At 53.7% G+C, this 20,028-nt stretch overlaps 1 protein-coding gene and 1 long non-coding RNA gene across 9 annotated transcripts in view; one reads left to right on the top strand and one right to left on the bottom strand.

Moving 5' to 3' along the window:
* Window positions 1-20,028, top strand: part of LOC309635489 — a 456,622-nt gene that overhangs the window by 325,802 nt on the left and 110,792 nt on the right. The gene's annotated exons all lie outside the window — the stretch shown is intronic.
* Window positions 300-20,028, bottom strand: part of TSPAN14 (tetraspanin 14) — a 55,501-nt gene continuing 35,772 nt past the window's right edge. For 2 of the 8 annotated variants that reach the window (XM_082406769.1, XM_082406770.1), the window contains exons 3-11: window positions 17,766-17,942; window positions 12,282-12,332; window positions 10,361-10,507; window positions 8,651-8,821; window positions 6,475-6,600; window positions 5,122-5,166; window positions 3,204-3,323; window positions 2,734-2,811; window positions 300-2,084 (exon numbers count right to left, since the gene is read on the bottom strand). In XM_082406769.1, coding sequence (XP_082262895.1) covers window positions 2,013-2,084; window positions 2,734-2,811; window positions 3,204-3,323; window positions 5,122-5,166; window positions 6,475-6,600; window positions 8,651-8,821; window positions 10,361-10,507; window positions 12,282-12,332; window positions 17,766-17,942 — 987 coding nt within the window. In that variant the 3' untranslated portion in view covers window positions 300-2,012. Of the gene's footprint in view, window positions 2,085-2,733; window positions 2,812-3,203; window positions 3,324-5,121; window positions 5,167-6,474; window positions 6,601-8,650; window positions 8,822-10,360; window positions 10,508-12,281; window positions 12,333-14,003; window positions 14,697-17,765; window positions 17,943-20,028 lie in introns of those variants that run through there. The other 6 variants (XM_082406773.1, XM_082406774.1, XM_082406772.1 and 3 more) reach the window with 5 other exon arrangements.

Genomic DNA, 20,028 nt, shown 5'->3' with positions numbered 1-20,028 from the left:
GCCTGGGTCAGATGTACCTGGCACTGCCACGAACCTCCTCCACAGATGGGCCAGCAGGTCCAAGACACACAGCTCATGCAGTGGCAGTGCCCAAATTCCAACCCAGTGTCCCCAGGCTCTTTTGCCTGGACCCTACTGCCTGGGGCTGTACAGTTATAACCTAAAATAACATTTCCTCCGGGCCTATGGAGTCAAAGTTCTACCTTGTGCTTCCAGCTGGGCATAACTAAGCCACAAGCCAGCTTGTTCCAGGTGTAACCGCCACACAAAGAATCATTGAAAGTGGCACACAGAATCTAAAAAAAATCACCCGATGAAATTTATTTCAGATTGTGCCAACCACCTACCTTCCCGTCATGCCTACCCACACCCGATCCCACTGTTTCCCTCGGCAGCCGAGTTTACCACTGAGATGCTTAATGCCATCTTGATATGACCCAAAACAAAAACAATCAAAACAACAGCATTAATATAAAGATATATTCCATAAAAGAGTTTGGCAGTCAAAGAAAAGCATCACACTTCCTAAAAACACAAGCATTCTTCTTCCCCTAGTCTACAGAGAAAATTGTAAAAAAACTAAACAAAACCAACATCATCAACAAACACCCACCAGTAAATACCACATTAGCATGTACACTTCGGCAAGTATGTGAAGGTAGCACTCCATACCTGAACGATGAGGACAGAACTGGTACAAGATCCAGAGAGGCGTTAGAGTGTAGCCCAGCCAAAGATGCACAAACGCCCCAGCTACGCCTGGGGGGTGATTCAGTACATAAGACAGACTTCATTTCCAACAGCAAGCCCCCAGTAGCCCTGACAGGAAGGGTGGACACGGTGACCACAGATATCGCCGTCGTCAGGGGGTGGAAGGTCACCATGAAAGTGAGCAACGAAACGTCTGAGCCTCTACGCAGCTGCAGGCTGGGGTCCGTGGCTCGGCCCAGGGGCCTGGCTACGGGGCTTCTCTTTCCAGGGAGAGGCGAACGCCAGGCCGGCCAGCCGGCCCTTAGCATGTGGCCTGGAGAGGAGCCCTGGCCAAAGGTGTCTAGCTGGCCATCTCTGGCTGGGGCTCCCTGGCCTTGCAGTGGGGGAGGGTCAGGATTCAAGTTCCGGGTAACAGTTTCAGTAGCACCAAGACCAGAAGACAGTGAGGCCAAGTGGGGAGGGGAGTGGGAGTATGCATGTTGGGGGTGCACAGACGAAGGGGGAGCATGTATGTGCAGCTGGGTTACTAGGGGTGATACGGAGAAGCTGCTGGAGTTGGTTCGTGAGACACTCAGGGGAACTGAAAAGGATGGCGTCAGTCCCAGACGCCGCATAAGGCTGTTGAGAGGAGAATGCCAGAGGAAATGAAGACGTGGTGTGAGAACATTCTTGCCCTATAAATAAACTATTTACACACTTCAGGAAAAGGAGAGCTGACTCCGGAGGAGAGCCGTGCCCACTGCCCCCTCGTGCCCTCAGGGCATAATGCTGTTGAGGCTGGAGATAGTTCCGCCCTGGACGCCGGGGGACAATGGACGAGGCACTCCCGTGGCACCAGCCCACGCACTGGCTCAGGCTTACTTCACTTGACATGGCCGGGGATCCTGCCAACACCCCGACCTGTGCAGACACTGCGGGCCCCCCTGGCACTCAGAGGGCCACAGAAGGTGTGGCTGCCGCCTAGGCCAGCACCAATGACATGAGCGGTGAGGAGGCCAGGGTGCTGCCACCAGAGCTGTCTGTCCCTCAGAGCCACCTCCCCCACTTAAAGACATGTCCTCTGACTCCAGGCAGACCCCAGCGGGGCTACTGGTCACAAGTCCGTGCAGGTGAGAGGGGGCCCCTTGGCCTCCAGCACCAGCAAGCAGAAACAGAGAGATCATGTCACGCGGATGCTGAAGGCGGGGTGCTGGCTCGGGCTGGGTGCGTCCGTTTCTCTCCCTCTGGACATGAAGTTGATGGCGGTGAAGGGCTTCGGCCTCCACGGCGTGGCTCAGCTGTGCTCGCCCACCTCTGGCTCCTCAGAAGTGGTGGCCTGCCTTCACTGCCTCAATGTCCGAGATCAGGGTCCTCGCCAGGAAGATGCCAAATATCTGACAACAAAGCCGGCAGAGGCAGCAGCCGTCACCATCGGGGCCCAGAGGGTGAGGTGGGGCAGGGTACCCCGCACTGCCCATCACCTCCACACCCACCCGCAGAGGCTGAGGACGGAGAGCAGCAACTGGGCATGTGGCCAAACGAGACCAACCCACAGTCAAAACAAATGAGCCCGGGGTCTGCTTTGCTGTGTAAAAAACAGTGGGACCTTCCCTAAAGCCTAGAAGGGGCAAACAGCAGGCACCACAGAAGCAAAACGGACGCTCCGCCCTGCCTGCAAAATGACCACGCACATCCCATACCACAGGCCACGACTCGCTTTGTACCCAGGGTGAACCGGAAAATGACAGGGTCACCCTGACTGGTTCTGATTCCCCAAATACCAAATCTCGAATGTTTCCCGTAAACCTGGATTCCACCATAAAAACAAAACTGTCCCCGATTTGGGCCATGCTGATGTCTGAAGCTACACCCCGACCTCAGTGACCAGGATAATCATGTGGGAAGGCTGATGTCTTCCTACCAGGAACAGACTAATGTGAACTTGGTGACCTGAGGAATTCTGCTCCCCTCACCCCCACTTTAAATCATTCTTGTGGTTGGTATCTCAGATGGGCCAGGACTTCTGAAGTAAGAGATCCTTGCCTGCTTTGCAAGTAAATTTTTTTCTTTCCTTTTCCAGATGCTTCTGTCTCTCGGCCTTCCTTTGAGATCAGTCAACCACTGAGTGAAGGAGGAAAAAGGTGCGTGGGTGGCTGGTGACCCCGAGTCCACCCCAGTCACCCTCTTCAAGGCAAGGTCAGAGCCGAACATTTTCTAAATGGTGGGTTTTCCACAGAGCAGCAGCCTCAGCTGCCTCCGAGGCTGCCTGGGGGGCTGCCGGCTTCTCCTCCCAGCCCTGGGCAACACTGGAAAAAACTCCTGGTTTTTCTGATTCACTGAATTCTTGACTTCCTCCCATCAGTTCTTCTCCCGGGAGACACTAACCAGCCTACTCACCCCGGGCCTCACGCGCCCTCGGCCACCAGCATCTTTCCCAGAGTGTAAAATCTGGCTCAAGGGAACAGGTGCGGCCACAAGGGGAGAGGAAGCCACGAAGGGCAGCGGGAGCAAACCTGCAGCAGTGAGATGGCGATGAAGACGCCGGCCACGATGTAAATGTTCCGTGGGAGCCACCCCTCCAGCGCCTGGATGCAGCCTTTCGTGAAGATGGACTCATCCCATTTGCTCTTCAGCTGCAGGGAAACAGGACAGCGGCCTGAGTCCAAGACATGCAGGCCGTCCCCACCCTGGATTCCCAGAGGGCTCCCGCCAGGGGCAGAGCAAAACTCAAAGCTCGGGGGGGAATGAGGGATCTGGGAGGCTGGTGCTGAGGACAGACGGACAGACAGAACTCTCCAGGAGAAACACGTCTATTTGCCTCGGTCTCTGCCCCTCCCCGGGCAGTTCGCGTTTTATAACCTGTCTAAGCAAAGGCTCCCTGGCTGTGATCTTTAACCCCTTTCTCTTAGGGCCTCCAAAGATTTCAAGGTCAACTTTTTCAACACACCTCCGCAGCCCATGTCTGGAGAAAGGGGAGGGGGATGAGGGCTTGGGGAAGGAAAATGTGCCTTAAAGAGAGAAGCTGGGGAAAGAGGGTTCAGCGTCTTCTGAGTCAGGAGAGGGAAGGGACAATGGCTTCTCAGAGTGTGCCCCCGAGCCCAGGTGAGCCTGGCTCCAAGAAGCAGAGCCAGCAGGAGCAGGCTGAAGCCGACCCTAGTGAAGGCTCAGGCAGCACACAGGGACGTGGCCTCGGCAGACACCGTGTCCCCACCCACCCCGAGCACAGCAGTCAGCCCCGGCCGCCCTCCCCTATCAGCCTCACCCATGAAACACTGACGGAACATTCATTCGTTAGCAGTGTTAGGGGCTGAATTATGTCCCCCTAAAACTCCTATGTTGAAGTCTTAACCCCCAAGACCTCAGAATGTGACTGTATTTGGAGAGAGGCTGTTTAAAGAGGTAAATGAATTACAATGAGGTCATTGGAGTTGGCCCTAATCCAATATGACTGGTGTCCTCGTGAGAAGAGATTAGGACACAGACAGACACAGAGGGAAGCCCATGTGAGGACACAGGGAGGAGGAGGCACCATCCAAGCCAAGGAGAGGGGCCTCAGAAGGGACCAACACTGCTGACACCTTGACCTCAGACTTCTAACCTCCAGAACTATGAGAAAATTAAATCTCTGTTATTTTAACCACACGGCCTGGGTACTTTTGTTACAGCAGCCCTAGCAACTGATACAAGTGGCGAGGAAATCGGTCACTAAAGAAGCTGATGCTGACATAGGCCCATCGCTATGAAGTGGAGCTCACTGCAGAGGGAGTTGAGGTTTCCCAGACTGGAGGGTCACATCCCTAGTGTCCACGGCCAACAGCGGGGTGTCTGCAGTTTCCCCGAGATCCCTCTCCTTCAGAACAGCTGTCATTCACATCACCAGAGGCCACCAGAGCAAGGACTGGGGTGGGCCCTCGCCTCTTCACTTCCAAGCGCACACTCCCTGCGGCCTGAGGAAGCCCTTAGAGGACTGAGCCCTGCTCCTGCCCTGAGCCTGTCTCCCTCCCTGTCAGCATGGCCTCCATAATGGCAGCTGGACCAAGCCATGTGCCTCCTGCAACTCCATCCTGAACCCCTACATAACAGAAGCCTCCTGGGACTCCAAGGGCCTCTTAAACATGTCGTCTTTGTTCCCCCAAACTCTCATCCATCTTCTTTCCACTAATGTAGCAACTGCTAGATTTTGTGACTGTGGTTCACAGAGCTTGAAATCACACCCATTACTGTTCCCGTGAATCTTATCTTGCCAGCGGCTCAGGGAAGGCGTGTGCGTGGCCGTGTGCTCCCGCTCGCCTGGTTCCCAGCTTACGTGGCACCTCTGAGCTTAGTCTCCCCTGGCTTTCCCACTCCAATTTGCACTTGTGCTAAATCGGGAAGTTGGACCCTAGAGAATAAACCTGAAGAATTCAAAGTCATATGCGTGGGGGCTCTCACCTGAGTCCTGACATCATAGCCACACTGTGTGTTCACAACTTTTTGCTGTAAGAAAAGCAGAAAGATTAGTCATTTTTGTGCTCCAGAAGCCGGTGGTAGAAAGCTCTAGAAAAGTCACAACCAAACATCAGCAAACACCTGCACCAATTCCATTACAGCTCATGACCTTCCATCATGCTGCCAACTAACCTTCCATGCTAGGACAGAGGTTGGCAAACTTTTTGTGTGAAGGGTGAGATAGTAAATATTTCAAACCCACCTACGTAGCTACTATTCAACTCTGCTGTTGTAGCATGAACGCGGCCATTGACAATATGTAAATGAACAGGTACGGCTGTATTTCAATAAAACTTTATTTATGGACACTGAAGTTTGAATTTCATGATTTTCACGTGTCACAAAATATTATCCTTCTTTTGATTTATTTTCAACCACTTAAAAACGGCTGAAACCATTCATGGCTCACAAGTCATCCAAAAACAGACAGCAGGCCAGATCTGGTGCAGGGGTCGTAGTCTGCCAATCCCTGAGCTAGAAGGGAAAAGCTACACTTGCTAAAGATTTCACCGTCACGGTGGAGATGTCAGACACCGCTGTGCAGCCTCTGCAGACCTGAGTCCCTCCCGGGCTGGGGAACCCGCCCAGAGCCCCGTGGCCCAGCACCAGGCAGTGTGACGGTACTGACGGCCGTAGGGGCTCCCTTCTACTCAGGCTAGGTTTGGGCAAACATTCAGTGCTCCTTCAAGGGCACCCTAGGGAATTCCCTGACAGTCCACTGGTTAGGACTCGGCGCTTTCACTGCTGTGGCGCCGGGTTCAATCCCTGGTCAGGGAACTAAGATCCCATAAGCCATGCAGCGTGGCCAAAAAACGGGGGGGGGGGGGCACCCAAGAGCTCAGTTTCTGGAACCCAAGGATGTGGTCTGTGGACTGGGGATGAAGACAGGTGAAGAAGAAAGAACAGTGAAAGAATTCTGTACCACCCCCAGATGGCGATGTACCCCACTGCCCCGGGCTTCTGAGGACTGAGCGTTTGTTTTCTCCAGAGAAAGGAGACCAGTGCTCATTATATTCACAGCATCTTGTCCAGGTGCCCCTGAGTGAGAGCCCCTCACGGGAGGGGGACCACTGTTTTTTGCCTGCTTCACCCAGCACACCAGAGCCAAGGTGGGCCATGCAAAAACACTCATGGAATTTATAGGTATAGGATTTCAGAGCTGCAAGAGCCCTGAGGCGAGTGGAGGGGGAGCCGGGCACTAATCCATCCGCAGAAGAGAAGAAGCCAGAGTCCTCAGGGAGGCAGGATCTGCTCCGCTCCAGAGGGACCGTCCATGCTCGGGCAGGGCAGACTCACCGCGGGGTCGGGCACACAGCAGGAGAAGGGCACCCCACACTTCTCGCGGCTGTAGCTGGCGCCACTGCAGTTGAAGTAGACGTTGAGGTCCCAGTCTTCAGGGCCGTATGCCCCACAGCACTGGTTCTGCAATCATAAAGCCGAGAACTGTCGGGGCTCTGAGCCAGGGCTGTCGTTGCCCGGCGTAGGGCGTCTGTCTTAGGGACACGGGGTTCAGTGCACCTCTGTGTATCACACAGAGAAATCAAAGCCCGCCCCACGGACCTCCCATCACTGAGACGTGAGCGAGGTGACCCGAGTGGCCCTTTAAGAAGGAAACTGTGTCCAGGTCCCGTCTGGGCCCAACACACCAGGCCGACTCGGCAGCGCCCTTGCAGTCAGCTCCACTCCCTCCTCACCCTGGAACTTTCCCTTCCTCCCCAACTGACCCCCAACCCAGGAGAGCGGGCTTCTCACTCTCCTTCTGATGTGGTCCTCTACTGCCCCCCGAGAGAACACCTCTCTGTGGGCAGTGTGCCTTCCTCCCCAAGAAAGGTCCAAGCTGGCCCCAGTCACCTTTTGTGCCTCTTTACAGGAAACAGCTGCTGAAGTCTACTCCCAAGGAGAGTTACGACTGGGGTGAAAGGTAACGCAATCAAAGCTCTGCCCCTGAGCCGGGGTCTCCGCCCTCCCTTCCCAGAACCCCCCACTATCTGGTGAAGCAGCAAAGAAAAACCCCATTTGTGTAAAAAATCGTAAAACCAAACACAGTGAAAGCAGCACTGTGACGTCAGTGGCGTCCCAATCCGAGAGCAGATGTTGTTTTCACATTTGCCCTTACAGCTGTCACGGTTATGGCCGTAATCACAGCCATATGGCCCACAACCAGGATTTTGGCTTCACTTTCATTTCCAAGGTAAAAATCCCGCCTCCCTTGCCCCGCCTCCCCTCCCTCCCGTCCTCCGTGGTTCCAGGTGCTCTAACGACTACCTGATATTTTACCATGAGGAAGGCTCCATCATTTACTATCTCTAAGGAAAGGTATTTTTTAAAAGGAGAGGAAGGCAGTGGAGAAAACTACAATGTCTTTAAGGCCAGTGCAGAGAGGAACCACCCTGGCATCCTTGACACCAGCAAGCCCAAGGTTATGTGGAAGTGAAGAGAGAATGGCAGCCTTGAACAGAAAAGGAAAAGGCACAGGAGGCAGTGATGTCAGAAGAGGGTGGGATGGGGACTTTCGCAGACGAACACGGAAGAGATCTAACAACAACAGAGGAAGGATCTAACAACACAGGAAGGATCTCTGATCACAAAAATGGGTTTTGCGGGATCCTACAATACATGAAATAAGGGGTAAACAAGTTCTGGTTAATAAGGAGAACAGATCATAGTTATTTTTAATGCTCTTCTCTTTTCTCCTCCGAACAAAAGGGTTCCATATAAAAAGCTCCTGAGGAAGCTAGGTTTTCTGGCAGAGCGCAGATCAAACAACAACCTTGCACAGGCTGGCATGGTGGGGAGTGGGTTTCTCCCGGGGCCGGGGTGGGGGTGGGGGGATGGGGGGAGGGGCAGAGGGGGCGGGAGGGGTGGCAGGGATGGGGGACAGCAGTGGTCCCAGCCTCCAGGTACAGCCACACACAAGGGGGACAAAGGCCTGACAGAGAAAAGGCCACAGCCTGGGACTGCTTAGACAAACCCCCGGGAACAGAGTCCAGGGAGGTCACATTCCTCTCCATCTGAAGAACCTTCCTCCAGGCAGCTCTGCCCTCCCAAACAGGAAGGGGAAAAGGTCCCGAGGAGGAAGGGGACAAGAATAGCCTCAGACGGGGAGTCACGCGCCCAGCTCTACCCCTCAGCACACACAGCACCTAGGAGACTGCAGCCGCCTGCGTGGCCAGGGCTGGAGAGATCCGGTCCTTGCGGGGGGAGAGGGTAGGGTGGCCCTGGGTGCAGCTGGACTGCCTGCCCAAAGCAAATGGGGGAGGGCACCCTGAGAGCAAGCCCGGCCCGCCAGCAACCACAAGCAGACAAAGCTAACCTGACCAGAGTCGGGGGGTAGCACCTCCCCTGGCCTCCCGGCTGTGGGCAGAGCTGAGGTGGGGAAGGCCCAGTGTTCCCCACCAGCCTGGCCCCCGAGCCATGCGCACAGACTGAAGCCAGGAAAGCCAGGCTCTATCAGGGAGAAGGTGGTGCTTACAGCTTTCTGAAGGGAGTCGATGAGGTTCTGCAGGTCAATGTCATCCCGGTAGGATCTGATGTTGCTCTCGAAGAACTCCCGGAACCGGTCCCTCACCCAGTCCTGGAACAGGAAGGCCAGCACGGCCACGGCCAGCTCCAGGAAGAAGATGAGCACGATGGCACTGCAGAACTGCAGGGGGACAAGCACGGGAGCAGGAGTCACCACACCTCTGGCCTCCCAGCCAGACGCGCGTCCTTGTCCGACCCAGGACCTCTGCCTGCTGCGAAGAGCACGGGCTCGGCACCCAGGAGACCCGCGTTGGAGTCTGGGGAATCCCACGTCATTAGCTGGGTACTCCGGGCAACTCACCCCTACTCACACTGCTGCATTGTTGGTAAGAGTCAGATGAGTGAAAGTATGAGAAAGCTCCAAGACAACGTACCAACCGTCTCCTATGAAGTAGCCCCCACTCCAAGGAAACTCCAACACGGGAATGAATGGCTATCCTACCCCACCAGGTATCAGCTCCTTTAGGGCAGAGACTGTGCCCCAGACACACCATCTGACCACTTTCCTCGCACATACAACCATCCCAGTTGCTAGAAATCTGTTACTCCTACTTTAGGGATAAGTAAGCTGAGGTTCACTCAGGTTACATACTTTAGATACAGGACATCTGAGTTCCCTGGCAGGGCTCTATTACAACTCTGGAGTTGCTAACGTTATCAGTACCTACTCTGTATGTGTGTATATGAGAGTCAACTGCATAAACACCTCTGCAGAAGCACAGCTGTCCCTGGCCACAATAGTGGTGGAATTCTGTAAAGGCCACTGCAGTCACAGGTCCACACCCGCTCCCATCACGGCGGGGCTCCAGCCTGTAGAGTTCAAGTTATCACCGCCGTTATCACTGGCCATACAGCACACTAAGCAGCTATGCAACAACCAGCAATATCTCAAAATAAGACACGCACATGTACAAACATACACACACATAAGGCCCTCCAGAATGTAATCTCCATTCATAGAGGAGCAAGGTAACCAAACATAATCTTTAAGAGAAAAAAAAAAAATGAGAAAAAGCCCACGTGTTTTGCTTTTTAAATGAAGCCCAGAAAAAAAGGCTTGATCTAATAAATTCAACAAAAAACATAGTGCAAAACACAATTATGTGTTTTCCCCACCAGGTGCTATTTAATTTTAGCTGAATGCATTTCAAAATGAATGTGTACCTAAGTATAAAACTAAACCCTTAGTAACTTGAAGTTCTGCCAGGAAATTAAGGATTCTGCATTGCACATCCAACAGATTCACACACCCTGGAGGAGGGAAAAGATTTCCTAACGTTATTGACATCTTTTGATCTTAGCCAGGAAGGGCAAGGGTGAGTAGCAAACAAACAACTGGAACTTCTGAAGGGAGATGAAAGGCAAGGGAAGGGGAGGAGAGCAGGCCAGGGAGCAGCTGACTCTGCCCACCAGGAGCTAAAATCCAGAGGGGCCCAACCTCTCCAGAGATGAGGATCTGGGTCATCTGACTGTTCCCTGAAATCTTACCTTTCGTTGGGCAGCAGGGCACCAAGGGCTGCCTCCTCCCCCCACTGCCTGATCCTGGGGGAGGCTCGTTAAGAGCTGCTACCCACCCCCCAGATAAGGGCCAGGCCTGCCCGGCAGAGCCCATACCCCTACCTCCCCACCTCCTCCCACCCACGTGTCTGGGGCCACTCACAAAGTTGAGCAGGCAGATGTTCTCCCGCAGGGCCCCCACACAGCCAGCGAAACCCAGCGTGAACATCACCACGCCCACCATCAGCACCAGAACCACAGGGTCAACGCCATGCATCCGGGTCACTTTGGTGAGGTCGGACAGCACCCCCTGAAAGAGGCAGAGAAAGCAGGGTAACATCATCTTCAAAGAGAGTCGAGGGTGCCCTGGGGGGGCTGTGTCCGGACCGAAATGAGGACAGGAACCTGCCTTCCAAGGCTCAGTCTTGTCATTAAAAGCCACGGCACGGCACGGCCCCTCCCCACCTGCCCCCTTAGAGGCCCCTCTGCCCAGTAGATCTTTGCCTACGTCAGCCCCCAGCCGCTCTCCCGTTCCCGGTCTCCATCTAGGCTGTGACCGCCTCCCAGGCAGACCCCACACTTCTTTTGTAGCCTGCAGGGTACTGACGCCAGGCCTGGGGTGGAAGAGGCCCTGAGGGGCCCTGTGGTCCGTGGTCAAGGCACCCCAGGGCCCTGGCCTCTGGCCATCTGGTGGCTGACTTTGCATTCAATTCATGGAGCACCCCACTATCCTGAGATGAAAACAGCTTCAACATGAACACGCTTGTGAACAGCACACCCGCCAAGGACAGGCGAAGGCTGCGCCGTCCACTAACTTTTTGTGATGATGCAGATGTTCTACACCTGCACTGTTCACAATGCTAGCCACTGGTCACATGTGCTCTCGAGCACTTGAAATGTGGCCTGGTGGAACTAAAGAACTGAATTTTAATTTGTATTTCATTTTAATTAATTTAGATATAATTAGTCACATCTGGCTAATGGCAACTGAAATGGACAGAGCAGTTCTACAGGATTCAAAGGAGGACGGAGAAAAGAGCAGCCGGACCAGGCACCCAGCTAGAATCAGGGAGCCAGGGTAGCCAGGCCTAGGCTCAGGGATCCGTTGGCTGAGATGCCGCTGTTCCAGAGGCGGTCACACGGTGGCACTACGAGTCATGGTTTGCACCAGTTTCTTGGTCACTAGGGCAAAGTGACATTGCTCTACAAGCTCTTAAAGGGGCCCAAACCCAAAGGCAGACCTTATCCAGTTCCTAAGGCCATGGCAAGAAAGCCCACAGACCTAAGCGCTCCTGTCTCCTCCTCCTGAAAGCAGAAAGAGATTCCACTGAAGGAACAGAGGGCCCTGGGCCTGAGACTCAAAAGGAAGCTTTAGCTCCCACTGTTTCCAGCCTGGTCTCTCGACTTCCCCAGCGCCCACCTACCTGCAGAGCAAAATGTGTCACCAAAGCTCCACCCTGCCCACACCTGGTCTAGTCCCCTCCCTGGAGGTCCATCTGCCCCTTGTCCTTCTGGACAGTAAGAGCCTGGTCTTCTCTCCTCCCCTCTCCTCCACAGGTTGTGCAAGGAGATTCAAAGGTGCCTACAGGGCGCCCAGGGGGCACATCCCAGAGCCCTGATCCCTGACTCAGGGGTCCTTCCCGTGAATGAGAACAAGAGCTTCAGGAATCAACACAACTGTGTTCAGGGTCCTGCTGGCTCCCAGAGGCACAGACAGGGTTCATTCCAGAAGGTAGCCCCAGGCCTGCCCTGGACACAGCTGGAGACATGCCCCAGGGTGACTCAGGGCTTCTGGGAACAAGAGAGAGGGCTCCCCACACTCACAAGGCTCAAAATCCCAACCAGCCCAACCTTGACCTCTAGCAGCGACCCTACCACGGGGAAGCAGGGCCAGCAGCAGGACCCCAGGAGTTTTCATCATAAGTTCAGTGACTTCCAAGAGCCAGCTCTGTAAAGATTAATGACTACAAACCATTACCCTGCACAGGAGAGACTTGTCAGGGAGGAGTTTGGAGGAAGGGACATTTAAAGCTGAACAAACCTGGCGTACTGATGCTCAGGGTCCTAGTGACAGTCACACCTACCTTTTCGCTCCACGCCCATAGTCCGACACCGAGGAAGACAACTCCAGCCAACTGAGCAGGCGCAGGGGGAAGAGAGAGAGAGAGAGAGAGCAAGTTAGGTCAGAAACCAGCTCCACGCACATGCTTCTCAGAGGAGGGACCACACTGCTAGTCAGGGGGTGTTCCTGGCTCGTGTCCAGGCTGGGCAGAGCAAGGGCAAGGCGGCCCCCTTGGCCCCTGCAGATGACAGGGACTCTACACCAGAACAATAGGACGGTGAGGCTCTTCAGATAACCCACACCTATCTTCCCTGACCATTGGGACAAACTCCTTCAACCCCAGCTGGCCCCATGCTCTGGAGAGCAGAGACAAAGATCTCGGAGCAGACTCTGTCCAGGAGAGACTATGGAGTTAGAGACATCAGGCCACGCCCCATTTCTTCCCCATTCCACAAGCCCCCTACTCATTTCAATGCACTATCTGGTGTGTAAGAAGACATCACCCTTTATGATGGCTGCCCCAGGAGCCTTCACGGGCTCCCAGTGCAGGTGAAGCCCTGCATAGGACAGAGCACCCCCTGTGCCGCCCGCCTCGGGCCTCCAGCCCCGGAGACAGACTCCAAGCACAGACAAGCAGCCGCCCAGGCCATCTGCTGGCCGGGCTCAGGCTCCTCACCGTGGTACCTACACTCTGCACTGCAGGGCGTGCCTGTGCTCAGGAAATGCCTGGTTATGTTACCGAATTACAGGAAGCCTGCACCAAGCCAAGTGCTCACCCCAGAAAAGCAGTGCCCCCCAAACCTGACCTCCTACCCACAGGAACCCACCGGGGCTAAGGTGCCTCACGTGCACCATGACAAAAAGGGACCCCCAAATACACGCCCCAGACTCCTACACCAGGGAGGATCGTTCCATAGAAAACAAACACCACGTGGCCTCTACAAATTAAGCAGCCCCCTATTTTTCTGCTTAACTGCTTTATACTCTGCTGGCATTTTGCTGCCACTTATCAGGACCTGACGGTAAACAACAGGGCAAGGTTCTCTGACTGCAAGTGTATTCTCCAGCTTTAGGATACTCCTGTCTACTTCACTGCAAGCCCTAGGAGGCTGGACTCGGAAGAAGGGCCTTCAGAGAAAGCCCCGGAGTTCCCAACCTCCTCTGGGTCACAGGCCACTTTCAGAAAATGTGCACATGCCCAATATTTTGGAGGGAATTTCAGAGGGTTCTCAGACTCCTTACTGCTGGTTCCCACAGCAGTCTGTGGACCCCAAGTGAAGGAGTCCTGCCAAGACCTGATCCCCCCACCTAACAAAGCAGCACGCGAGCCGAGAGGGCCAGGACCAAAACTCTGAAACCGAGTCCCTCTGAAACAGAGTTCCTCTGAAACAGAGTTCCCTGACAAGTTGATGATCCACAACTTTATTCCCTTTCTCGTCCCGCCCCTGCTTCCCTCAAGATTGAGGAATATCAAAGAAAAAGGGGGACTGAAACCGAGCAGGACCCTGCAGGGCCTTCTTGGGTACGAGCCCCTCTGTGCCCGCTGCTTCTTGTTGGTCCCCCCTCCCCCTCTCCCCCCATTCCAAAGAGCAGACTCAAGCAGCTACTGATTAGAACAGAGTCACAGGACTCCTGGTTCCTCCAGAAGGGATTTAGATAACAATACGACGCTATCTTTGAGCTGTTCTGCAGAAACTAAGACTACCACCCCCAACCCTGTGGAGGATGGTGATTACCCGCTGACCTGAAGAGGTACGTGGACCCCAGACTGGCTGGAACCAGAAGGCAGATGATTCAGATTCCCGAACCATCTCCCTGTTACATCACCACTAACCAAGCAGAAGAAAGTCCACAAGTTAATCATATACCCTGCGACTCTCACCCCTAACGTTTCCTTTAAAAACCCTTGCCTGAAAGCCATCGGGGAGTTTGGGTCTTTTGAGCACGAGCTGCCCGTTCTCCTTGCTGGGCACTCTGCGATAAACCTTGTACTTCCCTTCACCACAACCTGGTAGCAAAAGGATTGGCTTTGCTGCAAGACGGGCGAGCAAACCCAAGTTCAGTTCAGTAACAATCCCAAGCAGTAAGTGAGAAGGCCCAGATCCCAAGTCTCTGTTTAGCTCATTCATTTACTCACTCACTCATTCATTCAACAGGCATTGAGTAAGTGCCAGGCACCATCTCAAGCACTGGAGACAGCACTGCGCCACGTGGGCAAAGATCCCTCTGCTGCCGGAACTTAGGCTCTATGGAGCTGACACGCGGTCCTTTCCACCACATTGTGCTGATTTCCCACTTTTCCATCCTCCCATTGGATTAACCAGTTGATGAAGAGGGCTTCGTTTTCCTTGATGGGGTACACGGCCACTTCCCTTCCCTTCCCGAGTGTCTTACACTGCATGGTAAGCAAGCCTGAAGGTGACCATTCACTATCTGCCGAAACCCCGCAGGCCTCTCTCCCCATCATTCCTCAAGGTCTCCAATGACTCACTTCTCTCTTGCCAAGCCGGGGAGGGGGGGGGGGGGGGATGGGTAGTCAAGTCTTTTGCCTCAGCTTACCTGATCTCACCCAACACAGCTGGTCATTCCCTCTGTCACTGAGGCACTCAGCTTTGGGGACACCAAGTGTACACACACAATTGTCTTCCACCCTCCCTGTCATTCCTTCTCAGTCTCCTTTGTGGGTTTGTCCTCGTCTTTCAGAGCCCTCTAAATGCTGGAGAACCTCACTGTTCAGTCCTGGACCCCTGCCCTCCCCTGAGCCCTCTAGACGATCTCATAACTAACATGGCTGACTCACAAATCCTAACCTCCAGCCATAGCTGCTCCCGAGTCAAACACCCCAACGTCTACTTGACTTGTCCACTGAATATGACTAGTAACATTTCAATCTTCACGTGCCCCCGAATGGAGCCGTGGCCTCCCAACCCCGGAGCAGCTCCTCCCCACCTCTCCCCTTCTCACTAAATGGCACCACTGACCATCTACTTAAGACAGAAAACCTAGACCTCAGGCTTGACAGCTCTCTCCCTCCAACTCCACATTCAACCTATCAGGACCCCTCTGTTAGTCCTACCTTCAAAATACATAGCATACCCTCTCTGCTCCCACGTGTCCATGCTTCATCCCTGCAGGGGCCTCCCCACCGTCTCCCCACAGGTCCCCAAGCAACTAGAACAATCTTTTAAAAATATGTCTAGATCACTCCCCTCTTCAAAATGCTCTGATGACTTCCTTTCACACTTAGAATAAAATTCAAACTCTTTGCCGTAGACCACAAGAACGTGGGCAGCCACGCTGTGGCGTGCATCTCCAACACCATCTCCGACCCGGCTCCCCAGCCCCAATCCCCTTCTCTGGGCCACCCTGGTATTGTTACTGTTTCTTGAACTCACCAAACTCACCCCTGCCTCAGAGCCTTGACTAGATCCCTCAGCCTAGAATGTTCCTCCTCCATATCCCTTCCTGGCTTCCTCCCTCATTCCATTCAGGTCTCTTCAAATTTCTCCTCCTCAAACACATCTCCCTTTGCCATGCCACTGCTCCCCATCCATCACTCCTGATCTCCTTCCCCGCTAGATCTTCTTCATGGCACATATCCTAGACCACATGAGCTGTCTGTCTGTCTACTGTGGCTCCCCTCCACTTAAGCCCTCTGAGGGCAGAGATGTTTTCTATTTTGTTCAGGGTTGCCTAACCACTTTCCATGACAATCCACCCACCACCCGGTGCCACGAGGGACAGTGAGGAAGGTCTGCCCCTCGGAAACCCTTCGCCGAATACGGTCAGCTTGAGACACCAGCTCCCTACCACCGCAACCCAGTTCTCCTTCTCTCACAACAACGGGGCTCTAAGAATGAGAGCTTGTGTGTTTTTCCATTCTGTTTTACAGGAAGAACTAAAGTTAACTTTGCACCAGAAAGACAGGAACCGGGGGGGCAGGGACCCATGTCAGATCATGGGTTCAGTGAACAGTGGTCCAAGGCAGGACCTTCAGGGACCAACAGTTGTTATAGAGACAAGGAGACTGAGGGAGAACCAAACAGGGGAAGTGACCTGTCTGGGAGCTCACACGACAGCCCCCTGAATGAGCCAGGACTCTGGCCAGCTTCGCCTGGCTCCCCGTGGAGCCCCTTCCCTGGACCTCCCTGGGACAGATGGTCTATGGAGCTGGGCTGTCCTCCTGGCTGCCAACCATCTGGGAGTGACAGTTCAGGTGCCTTCCAGCCTCAGAGTAACCTCCTTTGTCTCTCTTCTATGACCTGATTAAATTCCTTCCCAAAGAATGGAGCCCAACTCCCGCCAAGCCCAAAGGGAGGCCAGCCTTGGACCATCAGGTGCATACCCTGCGGTGGTCACCAGGGCAAGTAGCACCACCCTTTCCTGAGTGCCAGGTGCTGCATTAAACACAATACACCTAAAGAGGCCCTCCACACCCCATAACACTGGTACTATTACCCCCATTTTTCAAATGGGAAAGTTCCGATGTAAAACGATTTGGTTATTTGCCCAAAGTCACACAGCTAGCTGGTGGCGAAGTCAAGAAACAAACCTGCATGTCTCTGTCCTGACATCATGTTATCTCATTGCCCACAGGGCAGCCACCCAAGGCAGGAAGAGCGGGCACCAGCCTGTGCCCTCCACCACAAGGGGCAGTCACAGCGCCCGGCGGCGTGGGAGTCCGCAGAAGGGGCTTCTAAGCTGTGCAACCCTAAAGCCAATGTCCCACATCATCAGGTGGGGAGGATCACTCTGTGTCCAGTCAGGCCCTCTTTGGGGGTCACTGTGAAGATTCAGTGGTGACCTCTCCACCTTAGGCAAAGGCCCCTGTGAAAGAAGGTGAGAGGTCTCCTGGGGGGCATTCTGGGCTGGTCCAGCCCTGCCTTGTTCTGGAAGCCACACAGGGTCCACTCACCAAGTGGGCAAGCCTTTACCCAGCAGGTTCCAGACACAACGGAAGTGTAGACATCTAGCCAGGCCCTGCTGGACTGGAGGAGGATTTCAGCACCAAGCAGGTCAAAAGCAGCCCCTCATCACCCACAATTTAGTGGGCTTGGTCTCCTGTAAGATTTCAGTTCAGTGCGTGTGAAAGCACTCAGGCAATTCTTGCAGGCTCCAGAGGACTTTCCTCCACAAGCTCAAGACAAACCACCAGCAGCCACGAAACGCTTTCAGGCCATGCCCTGATTCTTGCAGACTCCCCTGGCTGAGGAAGGGTGACATGCACAGAGCCCCTGCCCCTGGGCCACCAGAGGGAGCCTCAGAAAAAAAACAAGAAGGAAACTCAAGAGTAAGCACCGAAACCCGAGGGAGTCCAGGGCAGCACTGAAAAAACAGCATGGGTCAGCTGGCCCTGGTTCCGGCTCCACCCTGCAACAAGTGACAGGACTTGTGCGAGTCCAGAAATTTCTCTGAGCCTGTTTTTCTTTGCAAAATGGGGATGACCCTTCCTGGGTCATAGGAGGGTTGTAGGAATTCAAAGAAGTATCCGGAGTGATGTGCTTACCCTGGAGCACTGAGCGAGCCCCGCCCTGACATGGAGGCAGAACAGAGGCCGGGGGACCCTCAAGACGCCATCAGCATTTGCTGCATTGAAAGCACTCTGCGCACCATCCCCCAATGAATCGCAGCTCTGTCCTGAGACAAGGTCCTCCTTTCCAGAGGCATCTGTTTTATTGGGCTTCTGGAGACAAGAGTAAAGCAGAGTTTAAGGAAACAGATGCCTTCTGGAGGTTTCTCAAGTGAGGTGGGGAAAGGATGATGGAAAGAAAACAGGGCAGGGAGTGGAAGAAGATAGAACTGTCTCAGCTCTGTTCCCAACTCACCCTGTGGCTTTGAGCAAGCCATCCCTCTCTTGGACTTCAGTTTGCCAACCTGCAAAACTGAATAGATGGAGACCAATGATCTCCAAGGGCCTCTGCACCTCCCACTGCCTAAGCTCTGCCACCATAAATCATGCCAGGTGGAAACCCAACAGTCCTGGCATTCACTCTCCAGAACTGGAAATCCGGAGTCCAGGCCTGGGGAGTCCAGGGAACACCAGAGATGCTTGTGGTCACTTGAAAGGACACCAGAGGGCACAGACCCTAGACCCAACCTGGCCCTGAGAGCCAGTGCACTGAGGGGGGAGTCCCAGGACATCTGTCGGGATCAGGAGGCCTTGCCCCTCCAGATTGCGATCACTCTGGACCCTAAACAGAGCATAAAAGGAATGCCTCTTTCTAAACAGTCCCACATTAAAAAAAAGCTTAAACCAAGCCAGTTCTTTGTGGGAGTTTGGAAGTTCTGGGAGGTGGAAGGGACGCTAAAGCCCAGCTTCTTATCCCGGAGGGAAATGGGCCCAGGGCAGGATGGTGCCTTGCTCAGGGTCACACAGCTATCACACACCAGCTTTTCCTCCTGCCGGAAGGGTGGTTCTGAAAACCAGAAGCACATGTGCCCTTCCCGCAGAGCCAGTGAACTCCTGAGAGTGGCCCAACGCGGAGGTGGGGAGGACTACCCACAGGGCTCTGGGGCAGCTTCCACAGAATCTCTGTGCTCCCTGATAACAGGGAGCTCACGCCCACCACACCCTGCCCAGGAATCTGACTGTATCAGCCTTTGAAAGAAAGGAAGGCAGGGAGGCAGAGTTCTCCAAGGGAGGTTACAGGCAGCGCCCCAGGCAATGGAGAGGAGGAACCCCCACCCCAGCCTCACCCCACCCCAGCCCCTGCCATCGCTGGCACAGTTCAGTGATTAACAGTGAGTAGAGAACAAGACACTAAGCTAGGGGTCGACAGTTCCGTAAGCCAGATAGTGTTTTCAGCTTTGCCTGCCGGAAGGTCTCTGTTTCAACTACTCCACTCTGCTGTTACAGCAGGAAAGCAGCCACAGATAATATGTAAACGAATGGACAGGAGTGTGTTCCAGTAAAGTTGTACGTGCAAAAACAGGCAGACAGCCAGGTTTGGCCTGCGAGCCGTAGTCTGCCAAGTCCTGCACTAAACTATCACACTGAAACCATCTGGACCTAGACAGGATTTCCTTCAGCTCACCACAAGAGCCCCAGGACATCCCTATAATTCGGGTCTCCAACCCTGGTAGGTTTTTATATTACTTCAACAGGCCTTAATAGCCTAAAACTGCAAATAACCCAAATGATATATTCCCACAATGGAATATCCCACAACAATAAGAATCAACGATCTACAATTACATACCACAGCATGAATGAATCTCACATACAAGATTTAACAAAAGATGTCAGACTCAAAAGATGTCCCTCCAAAATTCATATCTTGAAGCCCTAACCCCCAGTGTGATGGTATTTGGAGGCGGGGAGGTATGTAGGGTTACATGAGGTCATGAGGGTAGAGCCTCCATGATTAGAGGAAGAGAGACCAGAGCTTGGGTTCTCTCTCTCTGCCACATGAGAAAACAGCAGGAAGGCAGCCATGTGCAGGCCAGGAAGAGAGCCCACACCAGAACCTGACCATGCTGGCAAACTGATTTCAAACTTCCAGCCTCCAGAAATGAGAGAAAATAAATTTCTCTTGTTTAAACCAAACAGCCTGTGATATGTTGTTATGGCAGCCCAAGCTGACCAAGATAGGAAGAATACTCAGGCAGAAAAATTAGATCTAGCATCCAATCAAAAGTTACTAGATAGGCAAGAGGGAAAATAAAAACATGACCTATAACAAGGAAAGAAATTCAGTAGCTAGAAGAAGACACAGAAATGAGAGAGAAGATGGAATCAGCAAAGACTTTAAAATAGATATTGTAAATAT

The sequence above is a fragment of the Balaenoptera borealis genome (genome assembly GCF_965194805.1).
Source record: "Balaenoptera borealis genome assembly, chromosome: 10".
NCBI classification, from domain to species: domain Eukaryota; kingdom Metazoa; phylum Chordata; class Mammalia; order Artiodactyla; family Balaenopteridae; genus Balaenoptera; species Balaenoptera borealis.
This window is presented reverse-complemented; position numbering and strand designations above follow the sequence as displayed.